This window comes from Pipra filicauda, unplaced genomic scaffold, assembly GCF_003945595.2.
Source record: "Pipra filicauda isolate LSUMZ 115617 unplaced genomic scaffold, ASM394559v2 scaffold82_size2718185_pilon, whole genome shotgun sequence".
NCBI lineage: Eukaryota > Metazoa > Chordata > Aves > Passeriformes > Pipridae > Pipra > Pipra filicauda.
The window spans coordinates 741,528-765,568 of NW_024105009.1; the positions used below are offsets into that span (position 1 = coordinate 741,528).

Consider the following 24,041-nt stretch of genomic DNA (forward strand, 5'->3'; position numbering starts at 1 on the left):
GGTATTAAGTAGACCTATCTCCAAAAAAAGTGCTAGAACAGCAGAAGACTCAAGGTGAAAAAACCAAAAATGGGAAATTGTTCATAGATTTGTGCTGAGATGAGGGAAGGCACTGTGATGAAACACCTGAATCAGTAGCCCTGTATCAATAAAAGTGCTTGGATTGATAAGTTTTTCTGTTCTTTGTGATTGAAGCCAGTCTTTAAATATTCATGAGGAACAGGTTTCAGTCCGTGCAAAAAGTTTTTTTGTGTCTTTGTCTTCGTGGGCTCTGTGAAGAAGCAAAGACATCTAAGGATAAGCCTAGAATTTTTAATGTCATGTAGAACTTTCATCAACTGTGGAGCTGAATGAAAAAATTCATCAAACAGCAGTTTTCTAACCAGCAATTGCATTTCTTTTGGCAAATCAACACTCCCAAGTCACAAGGACTCTGTGCTGCCATGGAGTTCAGGAAATAGTCAGTGGCAGTGCCCACAGCACTTGAAGCAGCTTGATTTGAAGTTCTGGTTGTCAGCTGAACTTCCATCCCAGAGGACAGAGAATCCTCCTTTGAATCTTGAGGACATAAGACTGACTATTTGGCTTTCTTTTGTTAATGGGTTCATATTCATAGCAAGCCACGAGTTTGGTCACTAATCAGGTGTAGCAGTAAAGATGTTAAGGCACTAATCCAGCTGCTGAAGGCATTCCAATATCTGGGGTCTTTGTGTGAGTCACAGAAACATCGAATGCTTTGGGTTGGAAGGGATCTTTTAAGATGACATAGTCCACTCTTCAAGAAGAGCAAGATTACTCCTATCGTGATTCTTAAAACAAACATGAGGAAGGTGGGCACATGAAGGGGAACACAGGGTGAATGGGAACATCAGCCAAAAAGCAGCGATTACAGCTCAAAGGTATAAACAGAATTATATAACAAATACACATCACAACCACTGCCCATGTGGCCTGATTTAGCACTTTATATTTAGTCACATGTACTCCATTTTTACAAAGTGTGAAACCATATAGAAAGTACATCCCAACATTAAAACTTATTGTATGAATGCTGCTAATGAAATATTTTCTAATAGCTCTCTTGATGAAGACATGAGGTCTTTAGTCAATTGAAAGTCCAAACTGACACTTTCCTAACATCTGTCATATCTCAGGAATTGCAATTATGTGTGGTTCATTAAGGGTTTTTCAAAGGATAGATAATTTGTAAAGTTTTATCAACATGACAGAGAGAATTACATACTCTTTTGTATAAAAAATACTATTTTTTGAAGTAGAATTAAAAAATCTATTCTATTTTTGGTCTCTGAAACCAATAATTTAACTTCAAGTGGATTTTAAAATCATGTTTCTGTAGTACAAAGGCAGTGTAGTGATCTCTTATTACTTCTATAATAACAAAGCTGTTACAAATCACCACACCGTGTGTAGATATGCAAAATGATGGGGAATTGAATTACAGACTTGAATTACAGACTAGGTTTGCATCAACTTTATTTGCTGTTTATGATGTTTCAACGTCTTGATGACTTCTTACCACAAGTTTCATTGCTGTCACAACTGTAGTAGTTACTTAGGATGCATGAACAGCCATAGGACCCAGCAATCCCAAATCCAACAGAGCATGATAGGAGCTGGATTATGATAAAAAAGTTTACTATTCAATCTTCCACTTTATATTTAAGTATATATAAAAAATGTTCAGGTAACATTTAATCTGAACTTGGGAAACTTTCATTTGTTCATCTTCCAAGAGACAACCTCATCCTAACTGAAAGGCATCTTGATACTTCAGAAGGCTACTAAAATAGTTATTTATTTTGTGAATTTGTTTATGCAGATAACAAGGTATCTTGATTTATTCTTTAGTAAAAAAGAATAAATCTTCATTTTAAGGCTAATTATTAAGAATTAGGAAGAGGTCAACAAAATTAGTTCCAAAAAGTGTAGCTGGTAGTTACCATGTATTTAAAACATTACTAATCTTATGTTTTTGTTGAAGTCATTAGGCACAAACCATTCTTGGGTAATTAATATGGGTGAATATGCCAGAACACAAAAACTGCATGTTATAAACCCAGCAATCTGACTTTTCAGTCACTGCCACTCAGCATCCCCAGAAAGAATCTGTCCCATACACTTCTAGATAGACAAGGAATTGTTGCATAGAAACTATCTAAGGAATTCAAACTGGAATATTACAACCAAAAAAAGGAAATCTAAGCCCTGAGAAGTCCCTAAAGGCCTCAGACCAACACAAAGGAACTGATCAAGAGAAGCAGATATATACTCATAAGTCATCATAAACAAAATAACATTTTTTAATAGACGATGATTTTAAGAACCAGCAGTTTACCAGTGTTTCAAGATTTAGATTTAAGTGTATTGTAAAAATATCCCAGACTGCTAGGCTCCTTGTTTTAAAATTATTTTTAATTCTGCACTCGCCTGTCATGTCTGATTTGTAAGTTTTTGCATAAAAATTGAGAACGTCTAAGTCACTGAAATTTATACTTCATAATTCATGCTTCGTTTTGGGAATTTACATAACTCAGCATCAAACTCCTTTCATTCAAGATTAAAGGAAAAATCTTTAACCAGCATCAATCCTTACTTTAATATGAATAGCAGGATGTGACCTTTTCATTTTTTTAAACTATTGATGAATTTGCAGACCCCACCAATTCAAATTGGAAATTCTCCCTTAATTTCTTTGGCACTGCAGTGGTAACAGGATGGAGCTCCTCTGTCACCCCTAAAACCCTTCAATATTGCTTTATAGACCACAAAACCAGTACAGGTATTTAATACATTACAGCAGAGGCCTGATAAAGATCTCATTTTTGTATAACTTATTTCTGATGTGCACAAGAACTATTATAACGAGGAATGTCATTATGGGAAGTCATAACCTAAAGCTCTGGATGTCCCACAGGAAAGAACACACAAGAAAAACTCAATTAGAATAAATAAATGAGTAAATATGGAAAGCAGGCCCTAAATTACGGGTAGGTTTAGTACACTGCTACTGCAACAAGTGAACTGAGCATGGCTGTGTGGCTGAGTTATTCTTCCCTGCCTTCAGAGCAGCTGGTTACCAAGATTAATGATTTATCTATTCAAAAGAGTCCTGATTCTTCTGGACTTGTTGGCTGGAAATGCTGCAGAAAGCATGATACCCACATTACTTACCTTCCTCCCCACAACTAAAATAGATACACGTACAACATTCAGCTGTCAAGCATTTCAGAAAGATTATTAATTCAGCTTGAACTCAAATCTGCTGAATGAAAGTGCTTTAAAAATGCATTTCAGTTTTAAGGAGAAAAGTACGGCTTGTGTCAGAAAGAAAACGAGGCTGATAGTGAGGCCTTTACGAGTGTGCCACCCAAAGTCCCCTTTTCAGCAACAAGAATGGACTGTACTTATCTGAAAGGACAATGTGACTGGGGAATTCCTCTGTTGGAATACAAAAATAACAGCGAAAACACACTGCTACACAAAACAGTGAGAAATCAAGACATATTCCAGAATGTTCAATTCTTCAATATCTGCATTGCCACAGAATCATTGAATATCTCTACCTGGAAGGGACTCATATATCCAAACAGTGTATCTTCAAATCAATGTATTGAAACTACAGCAAAAAACCAAAAAGAAATTATCTACCTAGAAATAGAACTTTATCACTCTAACTATTCAGAAACTTTGTATTTGAAAAATTAATTATGTCTGATAAAGCTAATCATACACATCACTAGTGAAAAGTAGCACTTTTCATGACATAGGCTGTTACCTAAAATATTATGGTAAAAGTGACTTCATACCAAAAGGACAACACTTAGCAAAAAAGGAAACTTTACCTAGAAAGAAAGGGTCTGTTTTGTCAGATCATATTTGTGCAGACAAGCTCTTTAAACCACTAAGTATGCACAATATGAAAAAAATTACAATTTGGAAAAAGAATTAAAAGATTTCTTAGATGACAGACGATTTTGCTTTGCCATTCTTACTTCAGTTCTGTATAACCAAAATGCTCCAAGCAGGTGTGAGCTTTGGTGACGGGCAACAGAGTAACAGGTACTTTGTCTGATGTCTGCTGGTCTGTTAAAAGCGTAATGTTCTAATGAACAGTAAGTTATGTTTTAAATGCCTCTTGGATTTTTATCTCCCACACAGCCAATACTGGATGCACTGGTTCACCTCAATGAAAGAGTTTTAACGAAACAAAGATAACAAAACGCTTCCCAAACCCACAATGCTTCCCAAAACCAAAATGCTGTGGTTAGGAGAAAGCAGCAGCCACGCATCTGCAAACGAGGAAGTCTAAGGGGAAAAAAAAAATTAAAAAAAAAAAAAAATCCCCGCCTATACATGCTTTTGCTAAAAGTCTCCTGACACAAATAAAAGGATCCTCCCCAACATATGGAGGAGCTGCTATGCCCTTCCGGGGATGGTCTGTAGCTATGTTCACCTCAGGCACGCCAAGGAGAGGTGAATTGTCAAATGTAATTTCAATCACGGGGTGGTTGTGGTTGAGGCAGATTAGTTGGACGCAATCGTGATAGATAGTTTATCCCAGCCCCAAACTGCCGCTTGGGAAATCTTGCACGCAAACGAACAGGAACTCAGTCATTATTAGTGTCAAGAAGGTACACAGAGGCGAAATTTGGTTGGCAGCCAGGCAAGATGAATCAAGGCGAAAAAGTGACCAATTGCATGTTCCAAATGGAAATTGATAGGCTGTGTTGTAGTTTGGGAAGGGTTTTTAAACACCAGGAAAAGTCATACATTATTAATTATTCAGAGATAAATATTTAAAGAGTCCTGCTCTACGGAGAAATACGATTTTTAAGTCGATGTAAATTACATGTATAGCGTCCTAATTTTAAGCTTCTTTATCCCAGAAGCTTCACTATGACAGTTCAGAGCATTTCTCATTATATAACTTTAAATACTCCCGTTCGGTAAAACCATTGCAAATTAAAAATTATCCCCCAAATAAACATTTTAAGATCAAATAAAAGATATATTAGTTTTGTTGAATTATTTGTAAGCAATGCAGCCATTGGCACCCCTTAGAGTGGAGTATAATGCTCCATATTTATCACCTTTGCCTTTTCAAAGGTACCTAAATATTTAATGAACTAAACAGTAAAATCCACCTGTGTGAGCAATCACAATCCTTGGTTCTCTAAATAAATAGCAAAAAATTGCTAAAAGAGAATGTCCTCAAGTTTCATTGCCTGAAGTGATACGCTCTGACAAATCTAACAGCTCTTTCTGTGTCATTCCTAATGCACTTGTCACTCAGTATTATCCATCCTCATTAATGACAATGGGAAAGTTTATCTTGGGAACACGTTTTAAATCATCCACTCTTTACAATAGGACCATGAAATCTCTTACAAAACATGAGGCGGGAACTACTCTGAAAACAAAACCCCTTCCTGGCAGCTTTACTCTTAATTCCTGTTCAAGGAATAATGTGTTTATCATACAACCATACGGAACAATGTATTAGATGAAACTTGAAACAAGAATGGCTGGGTTGGTTTTTCAAGATAGAAAATAATTTTACAACTTTTTTTTAATGTTGAGGACAGTAAATCTTTTAGGAACGTAATTTTGTAGGGAACCATACCATTTTTTAGGGGGAAAAAAAAAAAAGGTTATAAAACCCTCATAAAATAGTTTCAATCCTAAACACTTCATGTAAACACTGATTATTCTCTAAAAAAAAAAAAATCTCTAAGGGACTATTCCTGACTTTTTACAAAATCTGCTTTATTTATAGATGTTTTTACCAAAAGTCTAGAATGTACGTGTAACAATACTCTAGTTATGCCTGATTTTCACTAGTAAATATTCCGATTTGATTATGAGTTCTGAAAACTGATACCCCCCTGTGCCAATGCTATGCACTTGCAACAGATGGAATGCAAATATTCACTTTATTTTGGATGCTCTAATGTAAAAACTGAAGCATTCATTGCTTTTCTTTTCATCATCTCGACTGTAACACCACCACCAACCTTCCACAAAAGCAACAGGTTAACGTAACTTAACTTTCAAACACCCCTTCTCTGACTGCACCTTCAACAAATGCTGATTTTTTTGGATCAATTTGTAAAGTAACAACAAAATTTCGAGATGAAAACTGGATTAAAAAAATAATGAAGAAGAAAGAAGCTGCAAAAAACTATTCCAGATATTCCTATTTGTGTGAGCACAGACAACTACACTGAACGTGCAGGATAGTCTTGTCCTAAAGGATGCAAATTCACACCATGGTGGAGATGAACCAGAAAAGACCATGGGACACGTAGAATCTTTAGTTCAGACAAAGGAAAAAAGTGCTTCTTATGTAAGATTATAAGTAACCCACTGACAAGATCCTTTCACTGTAACCTTTCTACCTTAGAGCCTTACTCTACTAACACAGTAAAAATTCTCCTTTGTAGGTTTAGGGGCGTCTCAGTAACGAGAATCTAACTCTCAGGGCTCTTTCGAAGCCAAAATGCCCTTTTCAGATCAGCAGAAAACCAACACAGATGCACTTCCATCTCCAAACTGTGACTTTCTACACTGTAACTCTGGCCTTGAGAGTTTCTAAAGCAGCCCCTGTTTTTGTAGGACAGACAGAACAAAAAAAAGCCAGTTCTTCTTTCACTGTTTCCACAGGTTTTCAAAAACCATAACAAACCAGAAATTTTCAGACTGTTGCTGAAAACTTTAGCAGGCAGTAGTGATTTGTCTTCTTATTCTGCAAAAATTCACTTTATTAATAGAAAAATTAGAAATAATGTGGTTTTTCATTTAACTGATGAGAAATTACATACCTCGCCAGTAATTCCTTATCAAAATGTAAAGGAAACCTAAAAAGAACAAAACCTAAGCAGGACACTAATAAAATAAATATACATTAATGCCTACCTATTTAAAAGTAGCTACTTTAATGATATAAATACAACCCCCCCACACTTAATACATTTAAATATTATATTAATTTAAAAACTGCCTCTTAAACCAAATATGAATTCCATTTAATTATAAAGCTCTGCAAAGCATCAGGAATCTCCTTTTAGTTACTTACTGGAATATCTGCACACATTCAATATTTATGCTGTCTTTCTCTCTATCCATTTTTAAACAGAATTAAAGGAGTAGCTAAAACTCTGCCAATAAAATGACAGGAAGGCTATTTTTAGTCTAGATGATGTAGACCAAGCATAAACAGCCCATGGCTATGCTACTATTGAGGATCAGATCTAAATGCAAATACTAGATTTCCTTCTTATTAATTCCCATTTTTAACAGCAACAAGCATTAGAAGTTATACGCTGGTTTGTATCTCTTAGTAAACACTCATCCTAGAATGAGAACCATCTTCCCCTACATTATAGCAAGAAAAAAGCTCATGGAACTCCTGCCACACTGCTCTCTGGTAGCAAAAGGTTTTGGAAGTGCATTAGAGGCAGCAGAGGAAGCCTGTAACCTGCCCAGAATCACAAAGCTTTATACCAAAGGGTGAGAAATACTGATTAAGAAGTATATGGTGTTGCCTCAGGAGCTTTAGATTGAAGACCTAAGTGTCTTAAGAGATTACAGTGTTTATTGATTAAGCAATACATTAGTAACAAGTCAGCGAGGGGGGAGATGAAGTTGAGGGATCACACCACATAACAAAGCTCCAAAAATAAAATGCTGCTCAGTTAGTAGCATATGGCTCCTCAAGTGGCCCAGGGATGTGTTTATTCTATACAGCACATGCTGTACATTGAGCTGGGTACAAGCTGTGGCTTCATTTCCAGCAGACTTTTCTCAGTCAGCACGGACAGTGCAGCTTCACCACAGCCTGCCTGGCTCCTAGTCTCCACCTGCAAGGGAGCACGACCAATCCAGGACCAAACCTACGCCTTTTAACTAAAAATCCAAACAGAACAAGGCCTTCCTTAGACCACACAAACTTCAGGTTGCATGTAGAAGCCCTTCAAAGCAAGGAATGCCAGTAAGACTCAGCACACAAAGCAGAGCTTTTCCTCTTGTTCATCTACTTGTGTGTTGGCTCATAAATAAAAGCGACTAAGGGCGCACGTCCAAAAACTACACTGGAACAGTGTAATCCTTGACTGAGAACAGTGGAATGCAACTGCCATTGTTAAAGTTCTTCTGCCACTCACAGAGCCCAAGTGTATCTGCAAACTGCACAGTTCTTTGCTGCTCCAGCTGGAGAGTCTAGAGCCAGAGCAGACAGGGCAGGTCACCACAGCTACTCCCCAAACACGTGAAATGTTTTGCTTACAAATGCACCATTGCCCAAAGGCCCAGGAGATATTCTGGGTACATCACAGAGACTTCAGAAATCTCCTTAAAACTCAGCTACCATGGCCAAGTCCTCCACCTCTAGGCATTCCTCCACCTCACACGAAAGCTTGTCTTTTCCAGAACAAGGGAACGTACAGCTCCTTAGCAAAGATTACGAAGGATCTTAAAACTTTCAATATTAAGCAATCAGGTCACTTTAGGAATAGCAAGCACTGTTTTGGATGCAAGATAAAATGGATTTCTCCCATGCAGCAATGCTCACATCCTCCCACTTAAAAGTGATAAACTGGTTTTTATTTTTGTTTTCTACTCTGTTACTTTCAAACACGACTCAAGCAGACACACCACTCAAAGATCACTGGTTTAGTATGAGAAAAAAGGTAAATCCATTTAGCAACTGTTTTGTAAACATGAATTTTAGGAACATCAGAGTGAATTCTTCAGTAATTTTTGCTACAGCAGACTTGAAGTATGACAAAGGTAGATGAAGAGCCCACAGACTGTATTTTCATAAGCTAAAAACCACAGATTCCTCAAACCTCAAATACCTTAAATGAGACATTTAAAGTGAACTGTTTTCAGTAAGTGCTACCAGTTGTTTTCTGAAAGCCAAATAGCCTATGGTTAGTATAAGTTGGCACCCAAATTCATTTATTTATGTATTTATGGACATCAATAAAAAGCTTTATTGTACACTATACAATTATTGATTACTTTCCTCAGAAGAAAGGAATGAGGAAAGAGGGAGCTGAAGTGTTATTTGGCAATGCCATTCAAATTCAAGTTCTTATTCTGGAGGGGGTTAATATGGTACCAATGTTAAGGTGGCCAGAAATACCACTTCAACTGTAATAAATAATGTTTGTCTTCTTGGAGACAGTCTCACTTGATATTTCAAAACCTATTGGTTTTCAACATGCAATGGGAAACTTCAAAGCACATTATGCATGATACAGAATCCTTTGGAAATCATATGAAATGCAACTAAGAACAAGCAAACTAAAATAAATAAATAAATAAACCCATGCAACTAAAACAACAGTGAGAAAGATGGCATGACTCAAATCTAAGTTTACTTATGCCTTGGGCACTGTAGTCTTCAGCCTTTGCTTAGGACAAGCTACTTTTTGCATAAGTCTCTTGGCCAAGAATATAAAAATAACATGTACTCTGGAATTTAGTTACAGATAATACCTCATAATATGGCCAAAGCAAAAAGTATTTGCACAACAGTTATAGAACTTTTCTTCTTCACCTACAGTACTTTGCAGTGTATGTATATTTTTTTCTTCCTGTCTCCTTTTGGCACTTTCATTAAGTCTTCCAGAATAAAAACAATAGGACTAGTTTGCTCTTAATAAAAATAATTTAAAAAACCCAAGTTCCTGTATGTTAACAGTTGAATAAAGGGCAATATTTTTTCGTTATACAGCAAAATAAATAGATCAGAAAAATGGTATGGAGCAACTTTTGCATGGGTGAAAAATTTAAAGAAACCATAAATTTGTGGTTTTCGTACAGATTTACGTTCATCCAAAACCACTAATATTTTCAAAAGACTGCAAATGTTAGCCCTTAATCTTGACTTTGCAAAGTTACAACAAAACACTTGGAACTCGTTTGATTAAGCATGTTACTAGTCCCAGCAGACATTCGGTCTGTTTCCCTACAAAATGACATTTTAACCCTTTCCAAGTATTACATGTGGCTATCTTACACTTCCCTAGTTTAAAGAGTAGTTTGAATCACTTTCTACCCAAAGATCAATAATCAAATCCATAAAAACCAGTACTGAGAGAAGTAGATCAGATGGATGCGCATCTTCCATGAGATTTAAAGTCATCCTACTCCCATTCTTTTCATTATCAGACTGTATTCCTACTTCAGTGCATGTCAGTGAGGTTCAGGTATGACACAGACCAGTGGTGGAAAAAATGTGACTTCCTATCAGCTTTAATTTTTATTTTCCTGCAATTACAGAGACATATAAAATCAGAGACCTGTTTCACTGTGTAACAGCCTGATTGAATTTATTATTCTCTGTAAGATGAGAACATTATACAACTATGAAATATCATCTTTTTATTAAAACCTGTGATACTTTAAAGAGCATTTAATGGAGGTGGCACTCAGTTCCTGCTGAGAACTACTACAAATATGGAGCTTAAATCCTTTTGCTTCTTAAAGACTCACCATCAATATCTTTCTAACTCATGCCCACGGATCTTTGTCTAAAAAATACTGCTAATCAGAGAAAAATATAATCCTCATAGACAAAGAGTTTTTTAGTCTTTACCAACCAACATGTTTATAAAAGATGTCCGTAGTCTACCTGCCTTCTAATAGTAAGAAAGTGGGAATATGTCAACTGCTTTATTTGTCTGGCAAATACAAGATAAGTTGACCCATTTATTTACAGAGTGAACAGGCCAATCCATTTCATGCTGCAACACTGACCCTTAGCACAGATCCTGGGAATGAGCAGCCCATTACAATATGTATAAGTGACCTTTAATTGCATTAGTGACTTTGCTGCGTGTTCTTCCACTGTGACAACACAACTATGGTATAAATATTTCTGAACACCATAATTATTTGTTTAAGTAAAAATACATAACAGTTCTGTTGGCTAACAAGAAGCTGCAGATGTGCTGTATTACAAGTGCTTAGGTTTTGAAAAACCGGAGTTCTCAGATTATACTGTTAAACAATCCATAAGCCAATACTAATTACGAAATAAATTTCAGGGCAATACAAATTTTCATATGCAATCTAAAAGTTAACACTATCTTCCTGCATTTGTCTTCAGACAAATAATTAAATAATTTAATTTACATCATTCAGTATTACACAATAAGAAGGTGATATTTTCAAATTAAATTTTTCCACAACGTTCAAAAGATACAAGTGTTCTGAATTTCCATATAGTGTATAAAATTGATCACTTGATTTCAGTTCTATGTACCATTAGCATTCAGAGTGGTTTTCTTTCCAAACAGGAGCACTGCAAGTATTGTTTCACGTCAAGTTATTATAATTTAAAAATATTCTCCCAAAACTTTATCTAAATTGTACTGTCACAATTTTAAACATGTATATTTATTCAAAATTGTTTGAAAGAATGTAATACATTTTTGACAGGCAGTCTTTTACAATATTGAAATCAAATCCTTGATTTCATCAAACCCTTCATATTCTGTGCCTTATTCCTGGAAGGCTCATGCCAAAATGATTTAGTTTGATTTTCTTTAACAATGGTAGGTTGGCTTGACAGCATCTGACAAAACAATTCAGTGAAGTACACCATACCAGGTAAAGAGAACCTGAACTGGCTACTAGATGAAATAAGGCAAAATGGAGCTTGGTATTATGACAGAATTAGTTTTGCAGGAGAATATTTTTTTGCAGTATTATTAAATTTAGATTCATAAAATGCCACGGTATTATACTTCTTGTCTTTGGAGCTATGTTTAAACAAGCCAGTGGTAATGGGAAAAATGGACAGGAAAAATCAAGGCAACGGTAGTTTGACTGGCACAAATTTCAGCTGAGTTTTATGACAATGTTTTACCTGTCTCTGTTAGGAAGTTTAGTTTCACATGCAGAGTTCTCTGCATTCGAGTCCCCCAGCTCAAGGGTTTGCCAGGTGTGATGCTGTCTGCTCAAGGCAGGCTGAGGAGAAAGAGGTTTTCCATGCAAGCCCCAAAGGGTAGTTGTGTTCTCAAATGCACGGGCATGAGAGGCTCCCAAGACTTAATTACATTAGAAAATTAAAGAAATACACTCTCTGTATCGCTTCAGAAAAGCTCTCCTTTGAACCAGGAATACCTGTGAAGTTTTCATCCCTGCTCCAGGCACTGGGCAGCCAGGTAGTCACAACCCACTGGCTTGGGAAAAGAGGGTTCCATTTCGAGGTTTTAAGGCCATAACAGAGGGTCAAGTCTTGCAGTGGCACCAGTGCACAGCCTTAAAATACAGAGTTGGTTTTGTCTATGTACTAAGGTAAATAGATCAGTATTACAATATGTATCACGTAGCATATATTACCTCTAGTGTAATTTCCTTATTTTACTGATGATTGCTATGGAAGTATCACTTTACTTAAATTTCTAATACACCAGTGTTTTGCCTTTGGTCAGTTCTCAGGCTCACTGATTCTTTTTGTTAACACGTGGCCAAAAATAGTTCATTAATTCAAATGCGTTTATTTACGAAGTTGCTCAGCTTTAGAAACATCAGTGGAATATAATCAAGATTAGGGTCAGCCATTACTGAAAACTGCTTCAGATTTTTTTGGAAGAAGATAAAAGAAGTGATGCTTCTAATTCTCACAGATATAGAGGTTGGTATGGCACATACATGTGTTTTAAATATATACTGATGCCATATGCACTGGTGACAGGGTTGACTTGTTCCCCCAGAAGAAACAGCCTAAACCAGTATGTCTATACCTGTTCTGGATGTGTTTAATGAATAATTAATCACAAAATCTTTCACAGTTCTGGCAGTCAGTGACATCAGCATCTCCTGAGTCACTTAGGACCAAACCTATGTGAACACCAGGCTGAAGCACTGCAGACACTGTTCTGACTTGGTCTTACCCACCTGTTTTGGTAAATAATCTACAGCAGTGGCTAATCATACTTCCCCTTTGCAAAATAAGTTTTACCACAGTGCAGTCTGTATAAAATAAGCAGTGAAAAGAGACAGACTGAAAAAAAAAAGAAAAAAAAAAAGGTAGAAATACAGAGATTTCAGATGGAAGCTACCTAAGATGTATTTCCTGTTTTTAATTGACAAAATCACCATCTTAAGTCTTCTTTCAAATACCAATGTTGGACACATAACAGACACGAGTATCTGGAGTTGCAATTATATCTTATTTTGGAAAACCTTAATTTTCTTAACAGTCCTTTACTGCTAAAAGAAGGCAGGATATTATTTTAACACCTTTGGAGTCATATGTTTATTTTTACTTCTACATAGACCCTATTGCTGGGTTTTGTGATTATGTTTCCTTGCAAAGCCATAACCTTTTACTCTGGCAATTGCCACTGGGAAAAATGCACTGGTGGAGTGCTCCATAGCACCATATTGTATCTGCCTGGCACTGAGAAACCAGGCACTTTCCTGCCACAGCACCCCTCTAATTCTGACTTTCTTCTCCTGTTAGGAAACACCTCTCAGAAAAGAAACTCTTGAACTCATACATTAAACTGGGAACTTGGTTTTGCTGTGTGGCAAATCTTTATATCGTATATGACACTTGGTTTCAAACTGAGCTGGCTTTTAAAGATTTTTATTCTGGGTTGAAGAGATGTTATATAGCCACTACAAAGAAAATATTAGCTGGCTCTGACTTGTGCATTGATAAAAAAAAAATATATTTTCAGGACTATTTATTAGACAAACTACAATACAAAAACTTGTAGGAAAAAGCTTATTCTCTACACTATTAGCAATTCAGTGTTAATTGAAGGCTTAAAAATTAAGCAAAACTCGGGAATTAAAAAAACCCGACCTCACAAACTTTCCTCTTTGCAAGCATTTATCTGAATTTATCAGGAGATTTAACTTTAAACAGATAATTTCAGGGGTTTGTGTTGTCCAGACAACAACAAAGGGAGTTAATCAAATATGAATCTTCTCCAACTGTCTTGTCAAACCAGGTAATGATGTCCTGCCAGCCAAACTCAGAGGGAACATGTGAAACAAATACAAAAGTAAACAGGCCTTAAGCTGCCCAAGGGAAAGTCAGCAAGATGGCAATTTCAATCATTTGGAATAATACTAAAGCAGCCTTAGGCTTTTCTCAGAATGGAAACATGTCACTGTTACTGCAATATTTGAACAAATCAGACTGCAAAAGAAAGGAACACTTATGTAATCGCAGCCATGGAACAGTGCTTTACTCATGGTGAGGTGGAAAATAATTAAGGAAAATGCCCTTTTTGCCAGTAATTGCAAATGTACCTAAATAAGAAAGATAAACAATGGCTCCTTAGAAATTTGGAGGAGAGAAAACACCAAATTTAGGCACAGATTTCTTTAGTTTTGACACAGGAGGCTTCAGAACAACAAAGAGAAAGTTCTATCAGATAAAACTACGAACATAACGCTCCTACAAAATTTATCAGATGTTGATAAAAGTTACACTGAGAGCTACGAAGAAAGCAAAAAGTACTTGGAGAACAATTCTGCCAAAAAAGTTTCACTAAGACGAACGTGTTGTCATATCGTCTAACTGAGAAATCAAAAAATATTTCAAATATTTGGGGAACTTACCTAATCAGTAAACTTTCAGTATGTGTCTAGTCATGTAGCCATCTTTTAGTCAATCATCAGAAAATCAAAGGCAAATTGGCATGACTCAACCCAAACTTTAATACCGCATGATTGTGTCGTGTAAGCTTGTTTTGTGCGAGGGCTGCTGTGGTTTTAGCAGAGAGATTAACGACCGGACCTAAGCTGGCCTCCAAACCTTGCCCTGCTGATGCCTCAAGCCCTTTGAAGTCTGACCATCATACCTGGCAAAACAACAGTGGGAACTAGGCTGGTGTCAGATCTAATCAAGTTTCCTGCCTCAGCATAGCTAACTATGGGGTACACTAATTGGCCCAATTGCGGATTATACCTTTTGCTACAGATTCAAGACAATAATTTAGTCAAATGATGGTTTTTATCTCCTTCTAATTAAGATTCCAAAGTGGGAAGAAATAGGATTAGACAGGCTAACTTCAAAATTGTGTCCTTTAAAGTGGTATGCACATAAGATAGATCTCTGATAATATAGCATATAATAGTATATTGCTGGTAACTAACGTGTGAAGATTTGGGAAAGCTTGATATAGCTACTGCACCTTTCAGGATAAACACATAAGCTTTCCTGGAAAAGTTCTGCTTCACAATTTATAAATGGAAAATGAACACTCATAAATATTCACCAAAAACCCGTTTTCACCCTGAATTAAAAAAAAAAAAAAATCCCTTTAGAAAATATTTCAGTCAATCTTATTTTGAAGAAGAACATATGAGAAAAACTGAAACAGTTAAATGGTTCTGCAGACTATAAAGAGGCAGAGTCCCTCCCACAGAACTGCAATCTAATAAAATGGATTTGACATTTAAAGTTTTTCCCCTATGAGGGCCAAACTATAAAGAGTTATTTAACTGGTGAGCAATCCAGAGATGAGAAAATCCATGTCCCATGCTCTTATTTTAAACTGCAAAAAAAAAAAAAAGAATGGTCTAGTGATGAAAACCCTTTTTGAAGAAATTTTGCCATTATTCACAGGTTTTGTATTCCTAACTTTTCTTATGTAATTTGATTTTGAAGTGGCATTTCAAGTAGAGGTCAGTATTTTTACCCTAAGTTGTGTACATAACTAAGCAGAATCTTTCCAAAAACTTTAAGGTACTAAATATACATTTTCATTTCACATTTAAACTCCATACTAAAGAAGTCACAGACTTAGCTGTTGTGCTGCTTTACGTTTTTACCCCCAGAACCAAAAGTGACTGCTGATGCATCACATTCTAACTCCAGAAACACATTTTAGAAGACTGTATTCACATCCTTTCTTAATTCAGCTTTCCCTTGCTCCCATTTTCTTACTGACCTTATTGCTCTAGCCAGCCTGGCTGCAGTCTGCTTTCCCTATGTATGTATGAGGAAGAAAAACATATGTACTATAGATTAGTGAAACGTGCACAGGAAGATCACAGTAGGACAGTGATCAAACATGTTCAAAAAGGGCTAGTTTGTGTCAGTTCAGCTTACAGAAAGCATATCTCCAACAAAAGCTGAAGTTATTCAAAAGGGGCTGCAGCTGAGCAACGGAGGGAGAAATTATACAAGTGTGTCATCTACGCATGTCTGGGGCAACAGGTTGTTTCAGGAGTTCCACCACGCTCCTGTTCCCAATGCCCCATGGCTAATTCAATTCTTTTTACAGAGCTTCCTGCTAAGGGTTTGGGTTTTTTTTTCTTCCAAATTACATTACAAATTAGAATCTCGAATTCGTCCGACGGAAAAAATTGTACTCTGAGTTAGGATTCGTAGTGAGAAAAAAAACCCCAAATATCCTAATTCGTAGCTATAATAAATGAGAATTTACTACGCTGTGAAATGAGGGTGCACGCTTCTCTGCACTTCTGAAAACAGTAAGAACATTTGTATTTTAAAACCAAACACAGACTATTAAGGGTTTTGTTCCTACTGTACCGCTCAAAAGCAGCTGTTAAAAGGCTTTAATACCTCACAAAGCCTGGTTTCACTAACCACATTCTCTGGAAAGTGACAAACATTATAAAGGAATTGTCTTGGGGAAAAAAAGCCCTCCTTCATGTATTTGCCTTTAAGTGGCTTCTGAAGAGGATACCTCTAGTTGAGAAACTTCTAGCACTCATGCAGAGATGACCTGCCTGAAGAACTGGCTGCCTGATTAACTATTAACTACTCTCAATAGGATTAGATAATTAAAGACATTGATGACCATTAATTAGGAGGAGGGCACCTTAATTTGTCACTTGATAGGGCCCTTTCAATGATTTATAGGTTAGGGCTACTTGCAATTGTGAAGGGAAGGGGGCAGTGAAGAGAGAGAACCCTTAAGTTACCTTATCAAGTGGCCAGCTAAAAAGGGCAGAGGGTCAAATAAGGGCCAAAGTGGTCACTTAAGGGTGAAGTCCCAAACACCAAAGCAGTGCCAAGCCACATTGACCAGCATTTGGTGATGGAGTAAAAAATATGCTAATTTATTGGTGGCAATTCTCTCTTTTTATGGTTTCAAGCAGTTAAGACAAGTGGCCTGCTTAAGAGCTTTTCATTTGAAAAGAGATTAAACAAAATGGTTTGTCAGGGATGCTTGGCTGTTTTATGTCTTTGTTAAAAAAAAATTTGCCCAGACTGTACCAATGACTATCACATCACCCCAAAAGCCATCTTCCATCTCTAAGCATTACTGGGTTAATAAATACATCAGCTCTAATTGCTTAATAGTGCTATGTTCATTTGCTCTTTAGCAAGATTAAAATGAAATACATCTTTTGTATTACTGCCTTCTATCAGGACTGTCTGCATAAAGGTCACAGAAAAAAGTTTAAATTTAGTAGGAAATTTACTTAAGGACATTAGTGTAAATGATACTGTGTTTAAAATGACATAAAAGAGCGAAAGGTGATTTCAGTAATGCAAAGAAAATGGTTTCTGAATACTGATAAGGACACTTATCCCTCATACCACACACAATTTTAGGCAACATTATACATTAAAATCCCTCTACTGGGGTAATAACATGTAGCTACTTTCCCACCCACCAACACAAGTAAGAGCAAGTCATTAACATTTAATTAAATATGCTCCTGACATCCTTAGAAACATGTCACGCTTTGTTATTGAAGGTTGTGGCCTACTTTCTATGTACATTTTAAACCAAAATAAACTATTTATAACAGACCGATTTAGTGCAGCAAATGAGACATTTTTAATCAGAAGGCATATCACAGTATTTCATAAAACCCTTCTGAACAGCAAAACCGGAATGAAATGAATTTACAACGTCTGATGCATATTTTATGCATTTCACAAAACGAAACATAAGAGACGGGATTAGCTCCACCTTTTGGGTTCTAAATAGTGAAACAATGTTTCTCTTACCTCAATGGTGAACAGCTTCCTTTTTAATCTAAAAGCCAGGTCCTTCGTGTCTGACACATCACAGATCAAGCTATTAAGCCGAGGAATCTGATGTACATGAACCAAACCTTGTGGAAAGAAAGAGTAAAGGAGGGGGGGAAAAAAAAATAAATTAAGAAAACGCTGTCATCCAGATGCATAAATTAGAGTCTTACAGCAGAATTCTGTATATTTACACACACTCATCCTCCCCTTTTTAAGCTGGAGCTTTACCACCAGGAGCAATGAAGCAAACGGTGCGATTATACTCAAGTAATCAAGCAGAATAAGATAAACAGAAATCCTTGTGCGAGGAAAACTAATTGCACTTTGGTACAGAAGTACAGATGTAAAGAGCGATCTTAATACTTGTCAAAACTACAGCCCGTTTGTGTGTGATTTTCTCGTGTATTTACAGTAAGCAAATATGGCTATCACCTTGCACGCTGCCCACGGCACCACTGAGTGATCTTTATTTTATTAAATGCACCAGTAAGCAGCCAGCAAAACAAGGCTTATGGGTTACTGATAACCACTGAAGCTCTAATGAGAACTACTTCGTTTTTTGCCCTGGAAACGGCTGGGAAAAAAAGTTTCTGGAACCCTCCCCCCCCCCCCTCCCCGATTTAGATCACGCTTTTTAATAAATTTTAACCCCTCTGCCATCCTAGGAGAAATATGTTTTCTTCCTGCAGGAGGCTTCTCTAGCTGTTCAGATGTTTTTAACAGTACTAGGTGCACTGCAAGCTCTGCATTCTGTCAGCTGCAACTCAAGCTGATTTTTTCTGACAAGGACGCTGGATGGTTTTTGTGCAGCCTAATATAGTCTCTGAACAACCTGAGGGTGAGTTTCTACATCTGAAAAACCAGGAAAATTCTACAGGGCTTCTCAATTACTGGCCTATATTTGCTATTCATAAAGCCAGCATCTAAATTGAAATACTGAATATTTAGAAGAGGCATCTTACTTGAAAACGGCAGCTGTGGGAAAATCCCCAAACATTAAAACCCTTATTTAAAATAAATCAAATATGTTTTCAGGCATCGATTAATTTGTTTTAACCGAAGTTTCCTAAAATTGAAATAATTTAAAAAGCATAATTTTATGGGCACTAATCGCAAAAAGTCTTAATAATATTAGAAAAGCATTTTTATAATTTGAAACCTTCCATCCCTGCCTCCAGTCCAGTGATTCAGAAGAAATATTTGTTAGGCTTTTGAGTAGAAAATCTAATGATTATATATGGGAACAGCAGGTATAACACAGGGTTGCCTATATGCAGTATTGTAGAAATTTTATTTAAGGATCTTCTATATAATTATTTTGTTATTTTACTGGCTTTTCAAACATTTAAATTTCCAGGCAGCTTAATAAAATTATGAATGCAGGATTTATTAAATAATGCAATAATGTAATCAAACTTCTCCTGAGTCATGTCAAAATCTTTCATCATCTGCAGTAAATAAATCATCTTAAAACATATTCTCAAGCAAAAAGAATCCACAAAGTTAAAACCACTAGAAATACCTTTTTTTAGGCTTTCAAATTAAGATTGTGTAAGCCTCAAAAGCTATGTATATTGGCACATAATTTTTATTAAATAGTACCAAAAATGATTTAGCATACATCTTTATAGGAAAGCAGGAAATAACTGCTAAAACACACATTGTCTCAAAGGATCTCTTCAGTACTGGGAAAAGGAGTATCAAATTGACAGAATTATGCTAGCATAAACAAAGGCCATATCACGATTATACAGTTGGAAAAATAATTAGGCAAATTATTCCAGCTTTTGTTCACGGTTTCTTTTTCATTCACCTTTTTTCAGAGAATGAAATGTGCACTTATTTTCACAGCCAGAAAGATTTTTCTCTGATTTACTAATTACAGCCTGCATACACACAGTGGTGTCTCAACACCACCTTTGCTTCTTTTTCTGTATATTCTATATATTCTGCTATGGAAAACACTGCCATAACTCTCACATGTTTACAGCAGGTTTTGGATAAGCAGTTTACTTTCAGCTAAAGGTTTCCATGGAACTACAGTAGTATCACAATGATAATAGCTGTAATTTATGCACACTCTGAGCAGTGCTCTGGATTAGCTAAAACTGTTATTCACCGCTTTGGCTCTGCATAACTTCTAATAGAATCTTTTAAAATATAAACAGTTCTGCTGCAACAGCTAACAAAAATCTCTGGGAAACAGAATGCAAGATTAAACACCATTACAACATTTTGAAGATAAAGCACCTGAAAGGCTACACGGCTTTTTACCAAAAACCAGTTTCATATTTTACATGCCACACATATTAATTTCTTTAAATGCACGAGTGCTGTAACTTTATCGCTGAAAAACCAGAAGGTTATTTTTAGATATAGCTTATATAGCACACAATTTAGCAGTTTATTCGCCTTACTATAATATATGTTTTTTTTCCGTGTTCTCTGTTTAAAACTTGGCAGATCAAAAGTATTGATTTCATGACAAGTTCAGCTCGCTGGTCAGATGATTGCCAAGCCTCCTCTGCCTGTGAATTCCCCAAAGCCTGCCTGTTGAGATGTACATCTGATTGAGCCATGCCTCAGTAATACGGCTTGACAACATGCAAGGAGTTGCCATGTTTCCTTTGCAGCCTTAATGCACTTTGCTGAAAATTCTCCTAACTCCAGACTGGTTAGGCAAGGAGGAGCATTTAAGAGGTATATTCTAAAACGAAACCAAATGCTGCTTTATGGCAGATACCCAATTGGAGGGTAAGCCACTAAGTGCCCTAGAAACACCCAGGGCAGACTTTTTGCATTGCTAAAGATGGAACTTACCGTGGTAATCCTTGTACAATGGATTGGTTTCTCTCTCAGAGCCAATAAATGATTCAAGACCAACTACCATATCTGACAAGTTTGTTACACGTTCCATAATTGCTTTATTCTGTAAGACACGGAAACAAAATACGCATCCTATGTGATGAAAAAGGTAATTAATGTTCACAGAGTAAGCCTTGGTCTTCTCAATGGCAAGCTGTGGGGGAAAAATAGGTCATCAATACTTAGGAATTATGTTAGAGGGCTTTATTCCTTAAAAAAAAAAAAAGACTTGAAATTTCTGATTAAAGAAAACATGTATTTGACAAGAAGAAACCATAAAAGGGCTAACTTAGCACTACATTTGTATTTTCTTAAACCTTCATAAGAGAAGCATTTGCTCACATCAGTGATACTTAAAAAGCAATATGTTAAGCTTATTGACTCTCATTGACTTCCACTATGAGTCAGATGCCCAGTTTTTGCTTCTGTTCTGAAAACCTTGCTTTTTAATACACTTAGGCATATAATTTCTAGCATTTGGAGCATGCACAATCCACACAATTATTCATTTTGGTCATCAGTCAAACAACATGGACAACTCAAGCAATTTCTCCAGCATTTTTCTTTCTAAAAGTTCCTCTTTATCTTTACAAATCTGTCTCTTCGTGCAGCGTTACCATTTCTCAATATATTTGTGATTTGTGATGCCTTATTTCTTGTGCAACAACTTACTGTCACGTGCTTTAAATAAGCTGTTTTCTGTATAGTTTTCTTTCCTTAATTTCATACATCAGACAAAGACATTCAAAGGTCACAACAGAGATCTTCAGAGGTAAGTCAGAAAAAATGTTCTTAAATGCTCTGATGATGTCCCTATTTAATGAGAAAAGAAAGAAGAAACAAACCTATGCTAAAACCCAAAATATTTCTTAAAGATAAGAAGCAGTTATCCCAAAGCTGCCTGGACAGCTGGTATACTCTTGTTCTTGGTGGCTGGAGGTGCTATACTCATCATACCTTCAGGGGTATCAAGACCAATCACCTCAAAATACCCATTCCAAGTATGAGGAATTAGCTCTGTACCTCCAAGTCATAGTTTTGTATTTTTCTATTAATTTAAAGTATTTTGTACATTTTACAGTTCTTTTGTAAATTATACAACTGATGCTTATTCCGAAATGTCAATGTAACTACTGGTAAAATTATTTGATAGTAACAATTTATCAATTAGGAGCAGAGAGAGGGAAATATCCCCAGATATGTCAGAATAGTCTATGCATTGCACTGACATTCAGGTTTATTAAAATGGTGATCAATACACCAACTGCTTTCTGAACCCACATTTCAATACCCCTTTATCTTCCAGCCACACTAAAGCTCACAAAGCAGACGTGAAAGGTGAAAATTTCCCGCTCTCATCAAAGAATAAATTGAATTCTATTTTCTGACCACTGCGTGAAGTTGTGGCCCCGTCCTGCACAACCCAATCTGCTCAGGTTACAAGGCCCAATTCCACTGATCCCATGGCACCTTTACACCCCCTCCCTTCCCCACCTTATGGGCCAGATGGCATCAAATCCTGGGGAGGGGTCTCTTTTCAAAGCCGCTACTTGCGCACAGGCCAAAACCGTCTATCCCCGTGGAATCAGGGAACTTCCATTTTACCCACAAAGTCTGATGATGAATAACAATAAAGTAGTTTTATACTACAGAATTTCCTTTCTGAGGAATAACAGAAGTGATCTGAGGTAAAAGAACACTGCCTACACATCAATCCCTAGACTTTGTTACTATATCCGCCCCTGAAATATTAAAGCTGACTTGCAAACTGTTTCCTCTTCTTGGAAGAGAGAGACAATGTACTATATTTTAATGGAAACTTGTGGTCACATTTATTCTAAAGGGGAATCACATAAAGATGGTACAGATATAAATCTGAAGTAGTCAGTGACTTCTATAAATCCACAGACCAGAAATTACCGTATTTTGCCAGTTCTTCAGAAGGCTGCAGGATATTATTTGTATATCAAGAAAGGCAAAACTGTTAAAAAATAAATAAACACGGATGACTCCTGGAAACTAAGCTAAACTCTTCATAAAGAAAAAATGTTCCATCATTTGAAAAAAACATTTGCTGTCCATTCTTGTTTTGCTGTACATTAAAGTTTCTGCTTGCTGGTTTTGATAACAATGGGTTACGAAAACCGTGGACAGAAAGATGCTCGACCATCAGCAACGTACCCTCACCACTGATAGTCCTGCAAATCATAAGAATATCATCTTTCCTATTTGGTTTTAATTCTGGAAAGGTTAAAGTGAGGGACAGCAGTTCAATATTTGCCTGACAATACATACTTCAGTATGTTGGTTTCAGTTCTTCCTCTGAAAGGGTTTGCTTTCTTAAATTGTGCTCCCTTTGCCCATGTTGATTTTGTTTTTGTTTTTAAAGTGTGTCAAAATATTCCCCTGGCTTAATGCAGTGTATCTTGGGAAATATTTTGCACAGTGAATCGCCACACCAAAGAGACATTTGCTTATGTGGCATTGTTGCCATAGATCTGTATCTATCATGTATTTTCTAGTTTGCAGCGTTCAGCACATTAATGTCCAATCAAAGCTGACGTCAGCACACAGATAGTTGTGATGTATGGCATACTGACATAAACACACAAATCATGTTGCCCCATCTGGGCTTGAAAATTTAACAGAGCTCCAGATCTTCCTCCAGCCCCATACAAATCTACCTCCTGCTTCTGGCATAAACTTGGCAGCTCTGGAGGTGAGCCAGGACATGGTTAGGAGGGAAGCCAGGAATGGTGAGATTCAGGGAAAGAGTTTGTTGGCAGCTAGAAGAGGTATTGTTTTAAATTATACTAAAAAATGAAAAAAAAACCAAACAAACCATCCCAATCTTGGAAAGTTTTCAGTCTTGCTAGATGTACTGCAGTTTTTCTAAATTAGTTAGTTCAGCCAAAATATAATTATTCTAACAACATGGTAGCAACCCTGTTGTGCAGGCTGGGCTGGGCATCCATTCTATATCCTACTTTGTGCTACTGTTTTAGACAGACGTTTTCTTTTTAAGTGCAAACTTGCAATATTTGGGCTCAACCGAAGTCTACTTTCAAAACATGTCAAGAAAATGATATGCATATGTACATGGGAACTATACACACATTTAACCAGCTTTTGGGAAGGGCAATTATGGAAAATGATTGCTTTGTCC

At 36.6% G+C, this 24,041-nt stretch overlaps 1 protein-coding gene across 1 annotated transcript in view; it reads right to left on the bottom strand.

The window, feature by feature from the left end:
* The window catches only part of ELP4 (elongator acetyltransferase complex subunit 4), an 86,674-nt gene that overhangs the window by 6,032 nt on the left and 56,601 nt on the right, over positions 1-24,041 (bottom strand). The window contains exons 8-10 of the mRNA XM_039390505.1: positions 20,831-20,939; positions 17,987-18,093; positions 15,948-15,985 (exon numbers count right to left, since the gene is read on the bottom strand). Coding sequence (XP_039246439.1) covers positions 15,948-15,985; positions 17,987-18,093; positions 20,831-20,939 — 254 coding nt within the window. The remainder of the gene's footprint in view (positions 1-15,947; positions 15,986-17,986; positions 18,094-20,830; positions 20,940-24,041) is intronic.